Consider the following 21,032-nt stretch of genomic DNA (forward strand, 5'->3'; position numbering starts at 1 on the left):
CCATTTACCTCCACTTCCTAACTGCCAGATTCTTCCCCCTGTAAGTGCTTGGTGCCTCTCCGCCTTGTGTGCTGAAGGAGGCCTTTTGGAGCTGACAGCTCCCCAGGGTATCTGACTCAGAGGATCACAGTGACCCCAGGCCTTCTCCCTCCCAGGGCCTCTAGCTGCGCATTCCAGCCGGAAAGCCTGCCTGCCTGACTCCTCGAGCTCTTTAAGCAGGCTCCCTGTCTCCAGCCTCCTTCACCGTTCCCACACTGGCTGGGGGCTCTGTGTGGAGAGGATGGGGGGTCAGTTCTGCCTGGAGCTGCTGCTGCTGCTGAGGTGTAAGGACCCTGGAGAGGTAAGAAGATACGGTGCGTGCATTTCAGGCTCGGTGCCTTGTACCTCCTGCTTCAGGCGAGGCAGATGTGAAAGACTTCATGGGGCTCATAATCCTGGAGCAGTGTTGGGGGCAGGTGGACACAAGCAAGAAAGAGTGAGAGAGGCACTAGCATTGGAGGGATTCGCTCAGCTTGTTCCAGCACTTGAGTCTCTTTCAACTTCAAAGTTCAGATGGTTCAAATGACACTTACAATGTCTCTGCCTGTTGCTTTAGGAGAAGGTTCAGAGCCTTTGAGCCAGGGTGACTGGAATGTTACATATCATTGCCAAGACACTCATGTTTTTATTGCAGGCTTAGAGCAGATCTCAGTGACGACCCGTCATTTCTTCTGCACCTTTCCTTTTGGCTATTTTTTCAGTACTTATACATTGATGCACTTTGACTATGCATACTGACGCATGCTGTCATTGTATAGGTCTTGGTGGCCTTCTAGTGTGGTGTTTTTCTGTGACAGGTAAGCAAACTGAGGTCACGTGAGCGTGAGTCAGGTTGTGGCAGGGTCCGCTGGCTAGTCCGTGACAGAAATGAGACTAAACAGCATTGCTTCATAGCCTCTCTCTGGGTCTGGTTTATTGGATACCATATAATGATGGACATTTGGGACAAGGGCGAATGTTGGCCTTCCCCTCATTATGATAAAGGAGCAAGATTCGATGACATTGACAAGCAATATGGGTACTGATGTGAAACCACAAAATGTGGTCGGCCTCTTCCCTTGTGGCCACTCTGTGCAGCAAAGACAGATGAACATTTCAGAAAATCAGAAAGCCCTGGTTCTGCTGCCTGCACCCTCTGGTACAAATCTTATTTTTTTTATGCTTCCAGTTTTTCATGATTTCAGAGAAAGAACCTCAAAATCCATTCTTTCTTATTATTAACTTAGAATATTACCAAAGTGTTTACAGAGCTTAGGTACTTGCTTGTTTCAGATAGCTCCAAGTAAGTTTCTTTGAATCCTTCCTAAAGGAACAGACAGTATCACATTAAACATTGCTTTATTTGGTGAGTTAAAAAAAAAAAACCAATGACACATCAATGGAAGATCACAAGCTTTGCCACAGGTTGGCAATCTATTACCTTAGACTATGTGCACATGCCACTATATGTATAAAATAATTTAAATATTTATTATTTATTAAAAACCAGGTTGCTTTTGGAGAAAAATTATTGCTCTAGATCACCATCGTTTACAATCTGTTGAATGATTCCATTTTTGAGGGAGGGCAAAGACTATCGTGATTCTGATTATTTATAGTAATGGCAACTAGAAGATAAATCAACTCAGGTTGCAGTGATTGCAAGTTCCTGGATACCTATCACTGTTCCTCAGGAACGTTTGTGTTCTATTTGTAGGAAAATGAGCTGCAGAGGCAGTAAATCCCCTTCTGTTTTGCAACTGTCTTTGTAAATCCCACTGATAGGAACTGCACATTTAAGCAGTGTTCAGTAAGTGCTTTCAAAATCCACCACTGTCTTTATTTTTTTAAATATTTTATTTATTTGAGAGAGACGGCACACACGCGAGTGGGTAGGAGGGACAGAGGGAGAGGAAGAAGCAGACTCCCTGCTGAGCGGGGAGCCGGATGCGGGACTCGATCCCAGGACCCCGGGATCCTGACCTGCGCCAAAGGCAGATGCTTAAGCGACTGAGCCACTGAGGATCTCCTTCTCTAGCTAGGCTCCTGCGGCAGCAGCCTCTTCTGATGGCCGCCTCCATAGCTAACATTCGTGAAAGCTGCAATCAGGAAGCTCCTGAGACCTTTGAACCTTTTCACACACTTTAGTCTGGACATCAGGGGCCAGGTAGAGAGAGTATGCCAGCCCACCTGTTCTGAGTCAGTGTCCTGCGAGAGATAGAACAGCAGCCCTCCTGTTGGGGCCACTCTCCGCGAGCTTCCAAATGTCACTTGAGACGGGCTCCCTGCAGGGGCCAACTCTGCATTTCGTGGGCCACTTAGGAAGGAAGGTCATGGAAGGCCAGGGTCAGCCTTTTCTAACAAGACATCATCAGTTCCCGCTGTAGCTTTCTCTGAACGAATCCAGGAGAAAGACAGCACCTTGTGGTTCCTACAAGGACTGGACTAGGTTTGTTTGTTCTCAGTCCGTCTTTGGGAACCAAGGAAGGAGTGAGGGCCGTTCGTGTTCAGGAGCACACCTGACGCTGGGATGACGGATGTCTCCTGTTGGCAAGGCAGTGCCACCCTGGTGTGCTGATACTTGCTCATATTTACAGAGATTTCATCACCGTCTGTGGGGATTGACCACAATGGCACAGAAATTACCCGACTGGGGCCTCTTTAGCTTCCTTTACCATTAGCTTCTCAGCGCGTCCTTGGGAGGTCAAATGGGCAGGAAAAATTAAGTGACAAAGGAGACGAGCTTCATGACTCCAGTCGAGCTGAATTCATACGTACTGTTTAGAAATAGATAGAGGTTGTTTTAGTTAGGATCCTAGAGGCAGATGACAGATTAGTTTGCCTTTCAAATCGCGCTCATCAAAGATGGGACGGGATAGTGTATATGTTAAGAAGTGCATTTCTTTTTGAAGTTTAAAGTTTAGATGACTCCTCATCTGTAAATTGGAGATAGAGACAACATTTCCTCTAAAGGTTGTGAGAATTAAGTGAGCTAATATATGTCATGTGCTTAGAACAAGTCCACAAAAATAAGAAGAGCTCAGTAAATGTTCGATGTTACTACTATCATTAGTTTTATATTACAGTATGGTGGCTTTTTAATGCTAATTATGGTTCCTTGAGCAGATATTAAGCACACTGACCAGTTTCTACGTATTTTTCTAAATCTCCTCAAGGAGGTTATGGGCTAGTGGGGAGACCAAAGTAGAAACAAGTAGTTGCTTGAAATAGCAGCATGCCCAGCATATCCTGGGAAAGCTCAAGGCCTGAGCACTCCAGTCCACATGGACCAGTAAAAGAAGGTCCCTGAAGGAGCAGGCATTGAGCTGATGCTCATTTATGGCTGTTCTCCTGCTGTGTGGTATATAGGGGCCGGACAGAGGAGTTCATGTCACATAGAGGAGTGTCTTGAGTTTAGTTCTTTGGACGGATAGGATGTCTCGTGTCCTGAGTCCGTCAAATATTGTAGGTTGTCCAAAGTCTGCACTGAAGTAAAGTAGGTGTCCTCTACTTAGAGTACACGTCTATGTTCTCCATGGCTATCAGAGGGTTTTTTGGTGGTAATTTTGTAACAAAAACTTTATCATATTTATCAAGGAATACTTGTGCAGAGTGATGGTTCTGAAAATTGTGAGCATTATGGCATCTTAAATCCCTGCCCACTTATTTCTCGTTATTCTGCCAAATTCAAGCAAATCCCAAAACAGGACTCTTCCCAGACAAAGTAAATGAGTTCTAATTTGGTAGTTATACCAATGGCTAATGGTCTGGTTATTTTTCTCTTCTTTTTTACTGAGGCAACACAACAACTTTTTTTTTTAAAGATTTTTATTTATTTATTTATTTGACAGAGAGAGAGAGAGAGCCAGCGAGAGAGGGAACACAGGCAGGGGGCGTGGGAGAGGAAGAAGCAGGCTCTCAGCGGAGGAGCCCGATGTGGGGCTCGATTCCAGGACTCTGGGATCACACCCTGAGCCGAAGGCTGACGCTTAATGACTGAGCCACCCAGGCGCCCCAACACAACAACTTTTAAGTAACCTCCCAAAAAACAATGAACACACTCATTTTTAAGTAATTTTTATTCTTGAAGATTTTATTTATTTGAGAGAGAGAGAGAGAGAACAAGTGGGGGGAGAGGCAGAGGAAGAAGCAGATTCCCCCTAAGCAGGGAGTCTGACACAGGGCTATAGGGCTCCATCCTATGACCCTGAGATCATTACCTGAACCAAAAGCAGCTGCTTAACTGACTGAGTCACCCAGAAGTCCCTAAGTAACTTCTGAAGAAACAAGTAACTAGTCTAATTTCTGCAGAATGGTTTTGACTTAGAGACACCAGCTCCTTTAATCCTGGTGCAGCTATCTCTTTCTCTTGCAAATTTTCTTCAACATCCTAGTCCCTCCCCAAGCTGTTTGGATTTTGCTGATACAATTGGTGCAGAAAGTGCAAAGTCTACTGTATGAGGTCCTACATCAAATTTACCAATGTTAAGATTTGAGCTCTTGGTTCCTCTTTCTCAGTTACATTTCAAAAATGCACACAGACTTCTACATTTGTTCACTGTTTCTGTATGTTAAGTTCTGAACACACGGCATGGTTCAGTATTGGCCTTGTTTTCTAGAGTGGTGTTCCCAACTTCAGCGGTGTCGACCGCTGGATCGTTCTTTGTTGTGGGGCCTGTCCTGTGCATTGTGGGGTGATTAGCAGCACCTCTGGTCTCCGCCCACTAGGTACCAATAGTAGCACCCCAGTCTTCAGTCCCACCCCTTGTTGTGACTCCGGACGTTGCCAAATGTCCTCTAGGGGGCACAGCTGCCCTGGTTGAGAACCACTGCTCTGGAGAAAGAGTTTGGTAAAGAAATCCCTAAAGTGGAATTAGATGAACTGTGACCAAAGCCAGAGCAACAAGGGAAGGGTTGGAGTTGGCAGTCACTATCCATGGCAACCAGGCCTTACAAAGAAGGTCAAAAGAAGACATTCAGAGGGAGGCGGTCTAACACTCTGGCCTCTAATGAGCCCTGTGCAGCCCATGATACCCTCCTGGTTGATTGAGTCTCGGATCACCCTTAGGTGACCTTAGGACTGGCAAGGAACAGCCTCTGGGGATGTCAGATAGAAGGCAGGGATCTTGTAGGGTAGCAATCAGTAAAGAAGGTGTTCTGGTGATTGTATGTCAGAGATGGCACACTGGTAAATGATAGATGTGTTTGGAGACTTTGGCATAGAAAACTTCCATGTTATGTCCAAATTTTACATCATTCCCTATTCCAACTGTGTAGTGTTCCCTTTGCGTGATTGTGAAGCCAGACAGTCTGGTTGTGGAGCCTGCATATCGCACCACCATGCTGGGAAGCCATCTTTGCCCTTGTGTATACAGGTAACTGACCCCAGAGCCCCCACAGTCCACAGATTTGAAGCATGGAAAATTTGGGGGCGAGGAAAGCAAGATTTGGTTGTTTTGAGGAAGATATTTAACATTGTTTAAAATTTTTTTTATTATTTATAAAGAGAAAGTAAATGCTAGACCCTGGGCTATTTTTTATTGACCATAGGGCAATGTTATTTGTAAGGGGGCTTTATTGGTCTTGTTTTTGGTTTTGTTTTTTTTTTTTTACTGATTATTCAGGTGCAATTTATCAAGGCGAATGTTTTGGCACCCAAATGATCATTCCTCTCTTCTCTCCTCAACCTCTTCACTCCTCACCACACTCCCAGCCCCATCTTATTCCTCAAGTATTATTTATCTTCTAGAAGAGTCAGGTGTTTCAGATGAGGCCAAGATGAATTCTTCCCAGCACGGAAGTATTTTTGGATAACTAAATGTCAGCCAATGATCCCTGCTGATAAGGCTCTAGACCAGTGAGGGTAAAAGGAATTATAAGCCAGATCACCAAACAATAAGTAAAAAGTCCAATTAACAAGAATTTCACAACAAACTTAGGCTGATGACTATTTTGTTAAAGCAATATGGAACACGACTAGAGATCACTGTGTTCTGGAAATGTAGGAAATTGGTTGAAATTATTTTTCTCTTGTGATTCCCATATTAAGCTGTTCACAGATCGCTTTTGTTTTTTTCCTAATTAATACAGTTGTTAGCTATTTTATATTCTTTTTAAAGTCTTGGCCTTAAACTCAAGCTTGGTATTTTCAGCAGTTGTTTACTAATAAGAGGCAACGTTCAGATTTATGGGAAAAGCCAGTGTTTTCATTTTATGTGGAATTGCAAGAGGAGGTAGTCAACTTGACATTGCATATAAATAAGATAAGCAACTTGACCTTTTTTTCTTGATAGAATTTTATCTTGGAAGAGGTGTAGTGTGCCATAATGATGATAATTGATACAATAGCCATATAGTCTCTGAATGATTGGAATGGAAAGAAGCTTTATTTAACATTGCAAGTTTCTCAAATAGTCTGTGTCTCCACATGTGTCCTTTTACTACAGGTAAACTCAGTGGGCAGTATGCACACATGTGCGTATGTGTGTGTGCATGTGTGTATATGCATGTGTGTGCGTGCGTGTGTGTGCACCCATTTGTCTTATGTTGCACTGTTGCTTTGAACCACAAAAGAGAAAAGAATGTAAATATTTTCTGATGTTTCCAGGCAGTCACCCACCCTTAGGGATGGACAAAAGTTTGTGTTTTTTTCTTACTTTTATCTTTCCATCAGCTTAAACTTTGGTCTGTTCCCAGTGAAGCCCTAGGTCAAGGGCAGCCCCAGCCTTCTACCTCCAGCGTGGATGTGGCTGGTAGAGAGGTCTGAAAATGAATGGCTATTCCTTTGGAACTAAAATAGTTTTTCTGATGAGGAGAAAAAATAATGTAGTTGAATGCCGAATTCATCTGTTTTAAAAGAAAACTGGAGGGAAACCATTTTTGGTGTGTGTGTGATTTGACCTGAGGAAGAGCAGTGCACTTCTACAGTTCTTAGAAAATTTCCATACAAGATCAGGACTCCTGGAATGTTTGGGAAATGACTTGTTAAATGGATAGTTGAGATGTTCAGTTTTAACCGGCAAGTCTGTTTTGTTTCATCTTTTGTTTAGGAAGTAGTGTATAGAACAGTACTGTCTAATAAAACTCTTGGTGGTGATGGAAACGCTCTGTGTCCATGCTGTCCAATATGGTAGCCACTAGTCCCACATGGCTTTTTAGCACTTAAAATGTGTCTCACGTGACTGAGGAACTGAAGTTTCTATTTTATTTGATTTTAATTCTTTTAAATTTGAATAGCCACGTGGGGATACATACTGATCAGTGCAAGTATAGAGTCTAATTACCAGTTAGTCTATGTCTCTGATTTCAAGTATTCTATCATATTATCATCCTACATATCTGAATTTTGATTTGGAAAATGCAACTATCCACTGTCTCTGTCAAAGTGAAGATTACTTCCAGGTAATCCTTTGAACCTCTCTGTCTTAAATGCATGTCAACAAGATAGATGGTTGCATGTAATCAAGGTAGGTGATTCCGGAAATAACAGCCCGAAAACTAAGCTTGTTAGGTTGCATTTTCCTTTGCCCTTTCTAATGTGTGAGCTGTGAGCATTTTCTGGTTAATTGGAGTCATTATTGATTGAGGTTGAGCTCTTTAGATGATTCAGACCTGATGTCATTAAACCTACGAGAGAGAAAAGCACATTATAGCCAGTTGAAACCCAAAAGTGAAATTAGATAATTGATGAATTATAAGTCAGAATAGTTGAGGCATTATTTGAATCAAAAGAGAACCCATTTAATGTCAAAAGTCACTGCAAGCACCCAGCTCTTTAGGGGTTTAGGGCTTAGATGTTGTGTTTGACCTCTCACCTGCCTGCTCTTTGAACCCAGTTAACCTTTGGCAGAATTTCAGCAGGAGCTGCTCTGATGGTCATTTCTCTATTTTATTTTATTTGTGCCATTTCTAATTCTTCTTTCTTCATCCTATAATACTCATCTCTTTTTTGTTGTTTGATCTTACTGTTCATTTTTGTTCCTCCTAAAGCCAATAGTTCCTTTCCCTTAGCCCTTCTTTGGTCAAAATGTTTCTCTGAAAAATCAAGTACAAGTGAAGTTGTTTCAACTTGGAATTTACATGAAGGGGACCCACCAAGATCCAAAACTCACATCAAAGGGAACTTAAGGAAGGAGCTGTGTCTGGATTGAAGCAGAAGAAAGGGAAAACAAACTTGTAAATAAATAATTTAATTTGATTCTAGATTACAGAAGCAACTTATGTTTATTGTGGGAAACCCTGGATCTTTGTGCAAACGGCTGCATCTCCTTCCGCATTTTTGCCAATGCACATTTATGTGTATGTGTCTAAATTAGTTAAATGTTAAGGTCATGTGTAATATTCGTGCACGATAGATGTTTTGGGTCTTAAGTTTTAGTTTATCACATTTTCTCCACTAATAACTTTTATCACATTACTCCTTCAGCTAGATGTAAGAAAATTTAAATTTCTCGTGTTATAAATAAGGTCTTTATGTGTATCTTTTTGTGCATTTTGATGGCTCTCTTAGGGTAATTCCTAGACGTGTATTTGCACACACACACCCCAAAAATGATGCATATTGAAGTCCTCAGCAAGAGAAAGTGAATGAGGGCAGAGCAGATTTCAAATTTATTAGTGACATGGGAGTTGTTATGGTGAGAAAGGAGTTTCCCTGAGGTGGTTTCCTCAACTTCATCTTTCTCTTTAGCTGAATTTCAAAGACATAGTACAGCTTCGTAAATAATCTACTTTTGTTTGCTTCCTGATTTACGAATTCTTTGAGTATAAGTTTGGGTTTATTAGTGCATTTATGGTCAGTACTCCTATTTATTTCAGCCTGTGCTTTGAGTCTTGGTCATTAGTGTCTAGTGATTTTCTTCCATATTTTACTCAAATCGTGTTGGATAGCTGACTATGCCTAAGTTTTAAGAAATTAGAAATGCTGTGTTTATTCAATTTCATCAGCTATGTTATACTATGTGGTGACAGCCACATACATCTACATGTCAGAAGTTTGTCAGTTGCGGCCATCTGCCACAGTTGGGGAGTCAGAAAATAAAATAGTCTCAAAACCACTGTGGAACTTCTGAAGTAACAATCCCAAGGCCAATGTACTTAATTTTACTAGGGAGAATATGTATACAAAATAAGCTACATGTTACAAGATGTAAATACACATTAACAAAAAAGAAGTGATAGCCAAGAGCAGAAAGGAACAGTTACAACAAGAGGGCAATTTAAAACAGGGATAGACCGGTGATGGGTAGTAAGGAGGGCACATATTGCATGGTGCACTGGGTGTTATACGCAACTAATGAATCATTGAAGTTTACATCGGAAACTGGGGATGTACTGTATGGTGACTAACATAATATAGTAAAAAAAACATTAAAAGAAAAAAAAAATAAAACAGGCATAAGAGCCTCATGATCTCTGAAGTGCCAAGGCAACACACCTCACTGATGGGTGTTCATAAGTCTCATTCTGGATCATCAAGGAGATGCTATGTTGTGGTTAATATATATTGTTTAATGCAGTAGAATAATGTCCATTATAGCCTGCCATGAAAATGATTATATTAAAACACATGTTTGGCCATTGAATACACAAGTTTCTGTTTCTCATAAAATTAACTTATGCAGTACATCTCATTCCGTAGTGAATAGTTTTCAGAGTCCAAAACCTGACTTTTCGCCTGTAATTCAAAATGTGATTTGAATGCGTGTGTGTGTGTGTAATTTGAATTATTATAAAAGGAGAATTATTTTGTCAATGACTTTTCCAAATAGAGAATCCTCTTATATCAGAAAAATTGAAAGCAACTCCAGTCTGACTCCAGAGTTTCTTTTTTTTTCCAATATCACACGTAGTCTCCAAGTAAAATCATCCCTTACACCCTTAAAATGTTTCTCAGTAGAAATGTATGTAATGCCAATATTTTCATGAACTGTGAAAGGCCGTATGTGGAGAGGCATATATTTTGGAGAATACACCAGGATATATATCTCTATCTATCCACTGGCTTTTTTTTTTCAGGAAATTCATTGACAAAATACTTCTTAGTTCTGGTCAAATAAGCTTTACATTATTGGAAGAGACAGTTTGCTGGCATGATAAAAATGCTGGAGCTCCTGATATTGATGTTATGACCCACTAATCATTCATGACCCACAATTAAAAACACTAGTATGGAAATAGAGTGTTTTATCCATCTAGGGGTAGATGCTTCCAGGGTTGGTTAGTTCAGGGACACAATGATGCCACCAAAGACATAGCAGCTTTGTATCTTTCCATTTGTCCCTCCTCGTCATAATATGGTAGACACAGCTCCAGGCTTCAGATCTTCAAACAAGTAGATCCAAAGATAGAACAGCACTCTTTCCTAGCATGAGTGTGTGTGTGTGTGTGTGTGTGTGTGTGTATTTTCTTTTTTAATTTAAATTCAATTAGCCAACTTATAGTACATCATTAATTTCAGATGGAGCGTTCAATAATTTATCAGTTGTGTATAACACCCAGTGCTCATCACATCACATGCCCTCCTTAATGTACATCACCCAATTACCCCATCCACCCACCCACCCCCCCCTCCAGCAACCCTCAGTTTGTTTCCTGTAGTTGAGTCTCTCATGGTTTGTCTTCCTCTCTGATGACTTCACATTCAGTTTTCCCTCCCTTCCCCCATGATCCTCTGCACTATTTCTTATATTCCACATGAGTGAAACCATATGATAATTGTCTTTCTCTGATTGACTTATTTTGCTCAGCATAATACCCTCCAGTTCAGTCCACGTCAATGTAAATGGTAAGTATCCATCCTTTCTGCTGGCTGAGTAATATTCCATTGTTTATATATGAACCACATCCTCTTTATCCATTCATCTGTCGATGGACATCTGGGCTCCTTCTTCAGCTTGGCTATTGTGGACATTGCTGCTATGAACATTGGGGTGCAGGTGCCCCTTCAGATCACTACATCTGTACCTTTGGGGTAAATACCCAGTAGTGCAATTGCTAGGTCTTAGGGTAGCTCTATTTTTAACTTCTTGAATAACCTCCATACTGTTTTCCAGATGTGTGTGTATTTTTTTAATTGGAAATTAATCTTTCCCCCCAGAAGCTCCTCCTCTCCTAGCAAACATTCCTTGTGGCCTTATCCATTGTTCAGGTTCCATCACAACCCATCCCTGATCAGTCACTAGCAAAGGGAATAGATGCCATATTTGGTATGGATATGGTATGTTATGGTAATTGATGCCATTATTGGCATGGAGGAGTGAACATTCACTCCCTGCAACAGGGGAGGGACTCATCTGTCCTGAGTTTGTGGAAGGCCAGATGTTGGGAGCAATTCCAGCTCTGCCAACAAGGAACGAGTGGTGAGGAAAGCTATTGTGCAGCTAGCTAAGGAAGTCTGCCATATTTGCCAGGGCATTTTGACTATATTTCCGTTGTAGTGTTAATGCTGCTAGGCCTTCTCTTGTCAGTATTTGTGAGCTTATTTTATCCCTTTGGTAGGTTCTAGATTTCTTAAGGATGGGAACTTACTGTTTTTACCAGGGCGTGGAATAGTACCTTACCCTAAGGGGTGATAAATAAATATTTTCTAAATTGATTAGAATTGGTTCATGTGAATTGATTAAAAGCTTTCTTACTTTTTTATGGGATCCAAATCCTTTTAAATCAAGTTATTTGTTTAAATATCAAGACCCTCCCAGTAAAGTTATGTTTATTCATTCCAGAAAATGATTAAGGAGCCTTGATCATAAAGGTACTGGAATAAAGTTACTGTGGGTGCTGTGTAATGTAAACCCTAAAAAGATTGTTTACAGTTCTGTGTGGGTGTAGGAGGAAAAAAAGATTCAAATATAAATATGAGTGGGAAAGAAAACTTGTATTGAGTCCATTTTATGCATTTGTTAACATTTTGAAGACTATACAGTACAGTTTATCATCTTAAAAATTATTAAGTGAAAGAAATGACTTGTGTACAAAATCACTGTAATCTCTATTTGAAGCTCCATGTAATGCAAGTTTTCTTAGGAAAACTGATTACCCCAATAATGTAAAATTCAGTACGTTATTATACATATCACATAATTTCATGTAAAAATCCTTTTCAGTAGAATGAGATCAAAAGATTGGATTTTGGTTACTAATGTGGTGCGAGGTATAAAGCCCGTGTTCCAAGTCTTAATTTGTTTTGTAATATAAACATTTCTCGAGAGCTTTTTTTTTTTTCAATTTGAAGAATTTTTCATATAAACTTCCCTTCATTTGATTTAGGTTCAGTGACTGTACATGTTCATAATTTTTCACTTTATCTACTATTATAACTACTGCCTAAACTTCTGGGTTTTTTAAATTTTTTGAGATAGTATATATTTTCAATAAAAGGAAAAATAGTTCCTCATTTGCCCGCAGAATGGTCAATTTTGTAGGTGTGAATGAGCAGTTCCTACCTTATCCAAGAATAGCCATTTATAATACATTCTCTGAAGTGACATGAAATTTTAAGCTTAAAGCAACACAAAAGACGTGAATGATTTTTAAAACATTTTATTGTTTGCTAATGGTACTGATTTTTAGTTACAGAATTTACTAAGTGAAGTGTTGGCAGGCGAAATGCGTCGTGTTCTTGTGTCATTCTGATAGCACCTGAAGTATTTACTTCAGTTCTTGTCTCATTTCCTGATGTCTTAATCCTTAAAAATAATAAAAGGAAGAATTAAAATAATTTACAGATATTCCTAGCGAGTATCATTTACAATCACACGTGTGGCTTCCATTTTGCCAGAATGATGTACAACTGTTTAAGTCGAACTCTGTAATTTTCCAAGTTTCTTTGTTATCTTATTGTCATTGAAGAGGAGGTATCCAGAATGGAGGTCCCTGCCTTCAGGACACTTCCAACTCTTACATAATAATAAAGTAACAATAGCTGTGCTTTCCTGAGGACTTCCTGCATTGCCAGGCTCTGAGCTCATCACTTGATTTTATTTTCTGTAAAACAACTCTTAAGAAGCTGCCAATATTGATACTCTCATTTTACACAGGAGTTTTTTAAAGAGTTCAAACTACCTGCCCAAAGTCACCTTTCCAGAAATAGCTCTGGTAAGATGTGAGCACATTATAAAGTTCATGGCCTTAATCATTAATGAAGCGATGAATAAATGCATGTTCTATACAGAGGGAACAGTACCTTAGACCAGAAGAATCAATGAGAGGCACCAAAGTATTTGGGATACAATTTCAAAAATTTTGCCCCATATTCTCCACAGATATGCTCATCATTGTGAAGCCATTTATGGCATACACTATAATTTTTTGTTGGGAAACTATGGTATTTGTACTTGGACAGAGGCTGGAAATTATCAGAGGTAGTCACTTTCTCTTTTTTAAAAAAGGGAAAACACCCATAAATTTGAAGTAACTTGTACAATACCGTTTTCTCTTTGGAGGCAAAGCCAGAACTGGAACCTGGGTATCCTAGCTCCCCATCCAGGTTACTTCCACCTCATCCCTCACTGCTTCTCAGTAGAAAATCATCAACAGCATTTATAACTTGGAATTACATATGCAGTAGGATTACATAAGCTCATATACACAGAATAAGTGTTTATAGATATGCATCTGAGTCATTTATTTTATTGGCTACTTCCCACTCACTTGGAAGAACTTTCTGTAACGCAATTAATTTTGTGCTTAATTGTGAAAGCTTCTTGGTGAAAAATTTAAACTATAGAACCCAGCACTGAAAAGGAATCTAATAAACTGTCTAGCTTCCTCCAAGTTAGATTAAAATCTACTTTAGACAGGTAATCTTCCTTTAAAGAGATTAAAGAGGTCTTCAAAGAGACTTCCCACCTACCTTTTGTAGCCTGTTCAAATATTTGCATCCCCCCCCTCTCAAAAATTACCCTTTTTTATCTTTAGTGCAATTCTAGCCTATTCTTGCTAGTCAAACCTTTGAAATATAAGGAGAACTGATACTCCCTTATACTGCTGTCCTTAAAATTAATGGGTTTCAGTAATACATTTTCTGGGAAAAAATTTAAAATAATCGTAGAATTTAAACCCACCATAAAAACTATGGTCTTAATTACTAAGCTTCATAGATAAACTTATTTATAATATAAACACATCCTTGGACTATTAGAGGCATTGACCTGTGTAGCTACTGAAACTCTAGACCCTGGATTATTTGAGAACTTAGAACTCTGGGGGCTAATTTTGCTTTACCATTTTCCCAGGTGTTGTAGTGGCTTCAAGGGATACTCACCACTTCCTCCCGCTTGGTCTTGTCTGTTGCTGGCCAAGCTTCCAGAGGCAGGTCAGGAAGCATGGGGGGCAGGGGCTGTATGGGGAACATCGGAGGCAGAGGTGGCTGTGGCGGCAGGGGCTGGATGGGGTGCATGGGTGGCTGGGGCTGGATGGGCTGGATGGGCTGGATGGGCTGGATGGGCTGGTGAGGCTGTGGCTGGACGGGCTGGGGCTGGAAGGGCTGCTGGGCAGGCAGAGGGAGGTTTGGCTGGTGGTGTTGGGTTGGAGTCATGGAGTGTTGGCCAGGAAGTGGCATCATTGGTTGCTGGGGGACCACGGGCTGCTGAGCTGGCACCATGGGGATGTGGTGATGAGGCTGCAGGGCGTGATTCGGGGGATTCTGCTGGGACAGCACGGGAATGATTTGGTGGTGCAGCCATCCACCCATGGGTTCGTAACCATAGGAAGGGTACTGGTGAGAAACAAAGAGTCAGGTTTACCATTGGCTCCATTGACTTCCAGCTGGAGAAGTAGTCATGTTTTCTTTGTCATTATTACTATGAATATTTATTCGTTTTTTTCCTGTGCAAGAATTTCTAACTGTGTACACAGATATGACCTTTTACAGACTAAATTTTCCATTAGTGTCTGTATGTGGCATAGATATGTTATTTCACTTAAAAGGGAATTGAAATGCATAATTCCCTTAATATTTTAAGGGAATAAAGAAAAAAATATCTACATACCGGATGCCTTATCATGTTCTGGTACCACTTCAGGGGGGTAAGCACCTTAAGAAAAAGAGACATTAGAATACATTTGCTTTAATTTCGTTGCATGAAATGCAGACTCACTGATGCAGTCCTGTCAATATTGATAGCCTGAAAGTGTGCATTCTATAGAAAGAAGAATGAAGTAAACATTTGTCAGGTGCTTCCTAAGTGTTAGGCACTATGTCACATCCATCACACACATTTTTCTTGTGTTCTCACATATGGTAAGGCAAGTATCCTCACCCTCACTTTTACAGACTAGGTCATGGGGAGTTAAAGAGGTTCCTGAGCTTGATCGAGGTCACAAAAGTAATTCTGTTCCAATCCACAGCACCTGCTCTTCTTAGCAAGAGCAAAACAAAACAAAAAAATTAATGTGACATAACATTAGTCATATCCTTTTTTGATTTGATGTCACAATGAAAAAATAAGGAAGGCAAAAAATCTGTCCCTCTGCCTAGAAACACAGGTTTTCTAGTCAAATATGTAACCTTTTAAGGTTTCACAGAAAATCTTGCCTCAAATTGTTATTAGCACTTTTCCTCAGCTTGTATGAGTAAGCAGATTCACAGATTGTCATCTGAACCTTTGAAAGAAGTAAGAGTTTCATTCTTCCCTAAACAGGATATACTTGGTTAACCTCAGTTCTGGGGACTCCTTCATGTTGTAGTACAGCATTTGGTATTAATACAACAAACAATTACTAACATTGCTCAAATCGTACTTGACAAAACACCTTTTATATTGCTTAACTGTTTTGCTTCTCAAGCCATATTTTTAAGTGTGTGTGTTATAATTATTTCCCTTCTCCAGATGAGGAAACCAAAGTTTTAGAGAAAATGATTTGCCCAAGGTCACGTGATTAGTATGGGGTTGAGGAGAGCCTCAAACCTGATTTCCAGAAATCTCATGCTTTCCATTGCTCTGCAGAATGTCTCACAGACCACTTGGTCACTGATCACTGATCTTTCAGTAAAGATGAACAAAAGAGACACATAGAGTGTGAACATCTTAGAATCAGGAGTTTCTAGCTGGAAAGGATCTTAAATAACATCTTACCTGACTCCCCCACCTTTCACAGGCTGGAATAGAACAAAGCTGTTCAGCCAGAGTTCACTTTCTGCCCTACCTTGCAGCCCCACCCTGAGTGGTAGTTCATGATGGATAGCTTTATAGCCGTATAAGGAGGAGAAACTGAGTCAGAGAGGCCAAGTAGGAGTGTGCTGGGGCAGTGCAGGCTTGAGGCAACCCATCAGGGCTTAAACCAGGAAGCTGGTAATGGGAACTGAAAAAGCAGGACTGAGAAACATCTTGAATAAAGAATCAACACACTATTCTTTACAGAGCCCAGGGCATTGTTAACTCAAACAATGGTCAAAATTAGTAAAGAGAAAAATTACCTCATAGCTGAAGTTGATATAACCAGGGTGCCCAGGATGAGGTGGTAGCTTTTATAGAGGGGAAAGGAGAAGAAAAAGAAAGAGGGAGAGGGAGAGAAGAGGGAGGGGGGAGAGAGAGGGAGAGAGGAGAGGGAGGGAGAGAGGGAGAGAGAGAGGAAGAGATTAAGTCAATATGCAATTGTTCACATTAAGAGAGACTGAAGCTACTTAAAAAAAAATCTATATGGTGCAGAATATATTTGAGGTCTACTTTTCATTTGAACGCTGTGTAGGAGAGGAGCCCTCTTATTTTAAAGAGGTCCAGAGCAACTGAATGACTTTCCCAAGACCTGGAAGCAAAAACCAGCACACAATTATCCTCCAGTGATCTTTGGACACCCCCCCCAATCCATGCTGTCAAATAATCCTACTCTCTCCCGTCCGCCATTTTATGTCTTAATGCAACTCACTCCGTGTTGGAAAGAGAGATGGGTTTCTCTTACACAATTATGAAATACCAACAAGAAGAGAACTGTCTCACAAACCTTCCCTTATAGATCAGGAGGTGGGTAGGTGCTTCAGTATCAAAGAGATTCCTCATGATTGGCATGCAGAGCACATCGACAACAACAGAAGCAGCAACTACCTGTGAATTCTTGATGAGTGTGCAGAGACGGGTGCAGTAAAGTGGAAACGTTCTAAGTCCCATGGAAAGTGAGAGAGTTGATTTATAAAATTTAGACTGATTCTTTTTATGATTCTGTCAAAGTTTTTATGGCAGAAAAAAATTTAAAGTTCAAAATAAAAAACAGCCTGAATAATTATCTACACCAGGACTGTTTGTCCCATCAAAAGGGAGGCTGTGTGACTGATGCCTGCATTGTACAATGCCGGTTGGCCCTGGAGTGGGGGAGAGGGAGAGGAGAGAGGATCGCACAGAGCCTCTCCTGCAGACATTGAGCTAATTAAGGCTCTATTATTTTTAAGTGCTCGTAGTTTATAAAAGGGTTTATTTGCTCTCATCTGAATGTGAATTCTTTTAGTCAGGTAACTGCCTTTCCTATACCTTCTTGATATAAGTCCTCAGGGAGTAGGGTTATTCAACTGAGGAGTGGAAAAAGGGCTCAATTTGTAATGCAGAGGCCCCTCAGGGGACTAGAAATTGCCACAATGCAGGGTTTCAGGAAGGCAGAGCACAGAATCTTGGTCTTGTGGGCGAGAGAGGAAGAGAGGAGGCAGATACACAAGCTTTGCTGGCTTCTGGTTGTATCAACTCTCTCTATGCCACCGGAAAGCAGCTGGGTCCTGCTTTGTCTGCATGGGATCTAAGCTCTCTGACCTTATGTACCTATGTCTAAGAGAATGGGCCAGACTTCCCGGTCCTTGGTACATTTGAATGTAGAAAATATCCACATGCATTGGGCATAGGTAGGATTCCGGACAACCACACGGAGGCACCCATGTGCTTAGCAGGTGCACCCAAAGGGATGTGGCCTCTGACAACAAGGAGATGGTTCAAGAAGGAAATTCCTAACATAGAAACCTTACCCTCTGAAGGATAACAGCAGTAGAGTTTGGAGGGCAGGAAGAGAGTTGGACACTCGTGAGAAATTGGGTTTTAGAGAAAACTGGCATTTTTGTAGTATTTGCCTATGGCTGATTGAGCACTTTCTCTGGAGGCCTTTGAGGGTCCCTTCCAAAAGTTTCCTCCATCTAGAGATGGGCGATGATATTTCTGAGCTAATTGTTTCTACAGACTTTGCTGAGGTGCTTGTTAAAATGCAGAGTCCTGGGCACTACCCCCTCTCCGGCTGTCCTGAATCAGAGTCTTGGGTGGAGGCATCTGAGAATATTTTTTTATAACAAGCTTTTCCAAGTATTTCTTAAACACAGAGACATTTGAGGACGTCTGATCTTGTATTGTCTTAAACCCTAAAGTTTACCAACTGTGGGGCAGATTTTTATTTCCAAGCTTGTGAAATTGGATATTGACATTTGTGGGGGTATTTTACTCACGGGCATAGCAAAGGCTGCTCCCAAGAGGCAGGCAAACAAAATCCAGGTCCCCATGTCTTGATGGCCCTGAAACAGAAGTTGACACTTTTTTAAAAAATCTGTTTGCAAATGTGGGCATAATGAATGCTCCATAAAACCCACATAGTCCATATTAGTCCATTGCCAGTAAAAAGGATGGGACCGCTTTTTGTGAGGTTACTTCATTCACGTGTGATTTCCAGTTCAAAGCTCATTTCATTGCTTTTGGAATCCTGATGGTGATAAGGATGCTTCTCATTTCGGCTGAGAGCAGAACAAATTGTAGCGATATGAATCTATCATTACATGATTTGGTGTGCTATTTTCCTACACCTGTGCAGCCTGGGGAGTCCTAGAAGCTAGCCGTAGCTTGTAATTAATGGCCACAAGAATGGAGTTGGTTCTAAAAGCTGTGCAATCTTCAAGGTGCACAGTATTTGCTACTTTTAAAACCAGGAGGGTACAAAAATGGTTTTGTTTTGTTTTTTTGTACAGTCCACCTGAGCCTTGCTACTGTTAAAAACAAAGACTAATCATCTGAGAAAAGGCGAGAAAATAATCTACCAAAATAGAGTAAGGAAGGGGTGGAGTGAAGTTCCAGGTGTTTCGACTGGTAGGACTTCAGGCAAGACCCGCAGGTGACATCTCTGAGCTCGATGCGGAGCAACAGATGTGGTTGAATGGAAGGGAGAGGACAGTGCTAATACTTTGTGATTAGTCCGTGAATTGTGAATGACTGCTCCTTGAAATTTTCCATATTTAGTCAATGACATCTTCCTTTTTGTTTGGCACGGCACTGTAATTATATACTTTATGACCCCTGGGATACGAAGCAAAACAGGCCATCCTAAAATATGCACATTACTTTGTGGTACAAATTGTTGACCATGAAAGCTGTCAGAAGGATCTTAAATTTTGCAGAGAAAGTGAGTACCATGTGTAATAATGCTGGCTATAAAAAGTGCACTGATGTTTTCTCTGTTTAAGTTTGAATTAATGAGAAAACACCACATTTAGTTGATGGTTCTATTTGATATAATTAAACAAAATGGCTTTTAAAGTAGTAGATGACAGCCTGTGGGAAAAAAATCATTTTTATCTTAATTGATAAGTAATTAAAATAAATATTTTGCTGTGAGATTTGTCCCTGAAAAGTGCTTTGGGATTCTGGAAGTAAAATTTAAAAAAAAATACAGACAAACACTTTGCTGCATTAGGAAGTAAAATAATTCATCTGAGTAATCAGAGTCTAATTTAATTATGGTCCAACTGAAGAAGTAACTTAATATGACAGCATAAAGTATTAGAGATGCAGAATACATTTGCATCTTTTGTACATGAAATGCAGAAAAAGAAATAAGTACCATAGAAAGGATACCAAATGAATAAAATCCACATACCTTTGAATATGCGTATTCAGAGGAAGTTTCTGTCTGAAACTCAGGGATGCTTGATCCTTTAGATTTCTTCCAACTAAGAGTTCAATTTATATCATTCACGGCGTCTGGAGCAACCAATCAGATTTCTGAAGGAAAATGTGTTGAGTATAACAAAAACCCCTGTATCATGAAGTTTTAAAAACTGTGATCAAACAGAAGGCTGCATGTTGTGATTAGTGCGTATAGAGTCTTTCATTATGGGCAATAATAGGTTTAACAGGCAAAAAATTTCATCAGACTGTTTTTAAGTCAGCAAATAAGTTGACTGCACATGCTGATACATTCAAAGTTACTTTTAAGAAGTGGCTATGTCATTGTCTGTTCCTGGTTCTAGAAAACATAACATTGTTCTTTACCCCAAAAAGCTAGATTATTGAATTTCTGTAGTGTAATCAACGTGTCCCCTAGGGTTTCCCAGCTCTTTCAGATCAGGATAAGTCGATTCAAACCCCCATTCTGTTAAACCCCCAAGGCTCTCCCCAGTATCTCTCTGAGGGATTATAAGTTCGGGATCACCACTGCTCTGTTTTCTACTTTCATTGAAAGTATTTTCTCTGTTTCCTGTGGCCGTTCCTTTATCACCAATCTGGTGTCCACTGAAAGGGGGACAAGTCCCTTCTCCTCGGCCCCATCCTACCACCCATCCAGATTCCTTTCTTTCTCAGAGCCTCTTAACTTCCCTGTTAGGTGCTCCCATGTTCTCAGCAGCCTCTCCTCTGCCTAAAGGACAGCAACCAAAGGTCTTCTCTCGCTAAGAGAACCTCTGATCTAGCTATTCAATTCATATGTCTTTTACTCTTCTACCTTAGCAAAGCATATGGATTTTTCTGTTGTTCTAGCATCTGATCAGTTAAAAAGCAAATCTGTAACTGGTGAGGAGAGGTAGCTGCTGAGCTATCAGTATTAGATCAGTAAAAGGAATACTGAATATATATACTCAGACACTATTGGTGGTATAACCAGATCTCTTTTACTACTTAAGTAATATTTTTTAAAAAGATTTTATTTATTTATTTGAGAGCGAGAGAGAGTGCACAAGTGAGGGGGGGCAGAGAGGGGCAGAGGAAGAAGGAGAAGCAGGCTTCCCGCTGAGCAGGAAGACTGACAGGGGGCTTGATCCCAGGACCTCGGGATCATGACCTGAG

At 40.6% G+C, this 21,032-nt stretch overlaps 2 protein-coding genes across 5 annotated transcripts in view; one reads left to right on the forward strand and one right to left on the reverse strand.

Annotated features, from left to right (window-relative positions):
* Positions 1-21,032, forward strand: part of ARHGAP6 (Rho GTPase activating protein 6) — a 244,423-nt gene that overhangs the window by 109,087 nt on the left and 114,304 nt on the right. The window lies entirely within an intron of this gene.
* On the reverse strand, positions 14,267-18,484 carry AMELX (amelogenin X-linked). Its single transcript, XM_008696402.2, has 5 exons — positions 18,431-18,484; positions 16,436-16,483; positions 15,117-15,158; positions 15,009-15,053; positions 14,267-14,734 (listed from the first exon to the last, which is right to left on the reverse strand). The coding sequence occupies exons 1-5, from the start codon at positions 18,482-18,484 to the stop codon at positions 14,267-14,269; spliced, it is 657 nt and encodes a 218-aa protein (XP_008694624.2).

The sequence above is a fragment of the Ursus maritimus genome (assembly GCF_017311325.1).
Source record: "Ursus maritimus isolate PB19 chromosome X unlocalized genomic scaffold, ASM1731132v1 scaffold_X1, whole genome shotgun sequence".
NCBI lineage: Eukaryota > Metazoa > Chordata > Mammalia > Carnivora > Ursidae > Ursus > Ursus maritimus.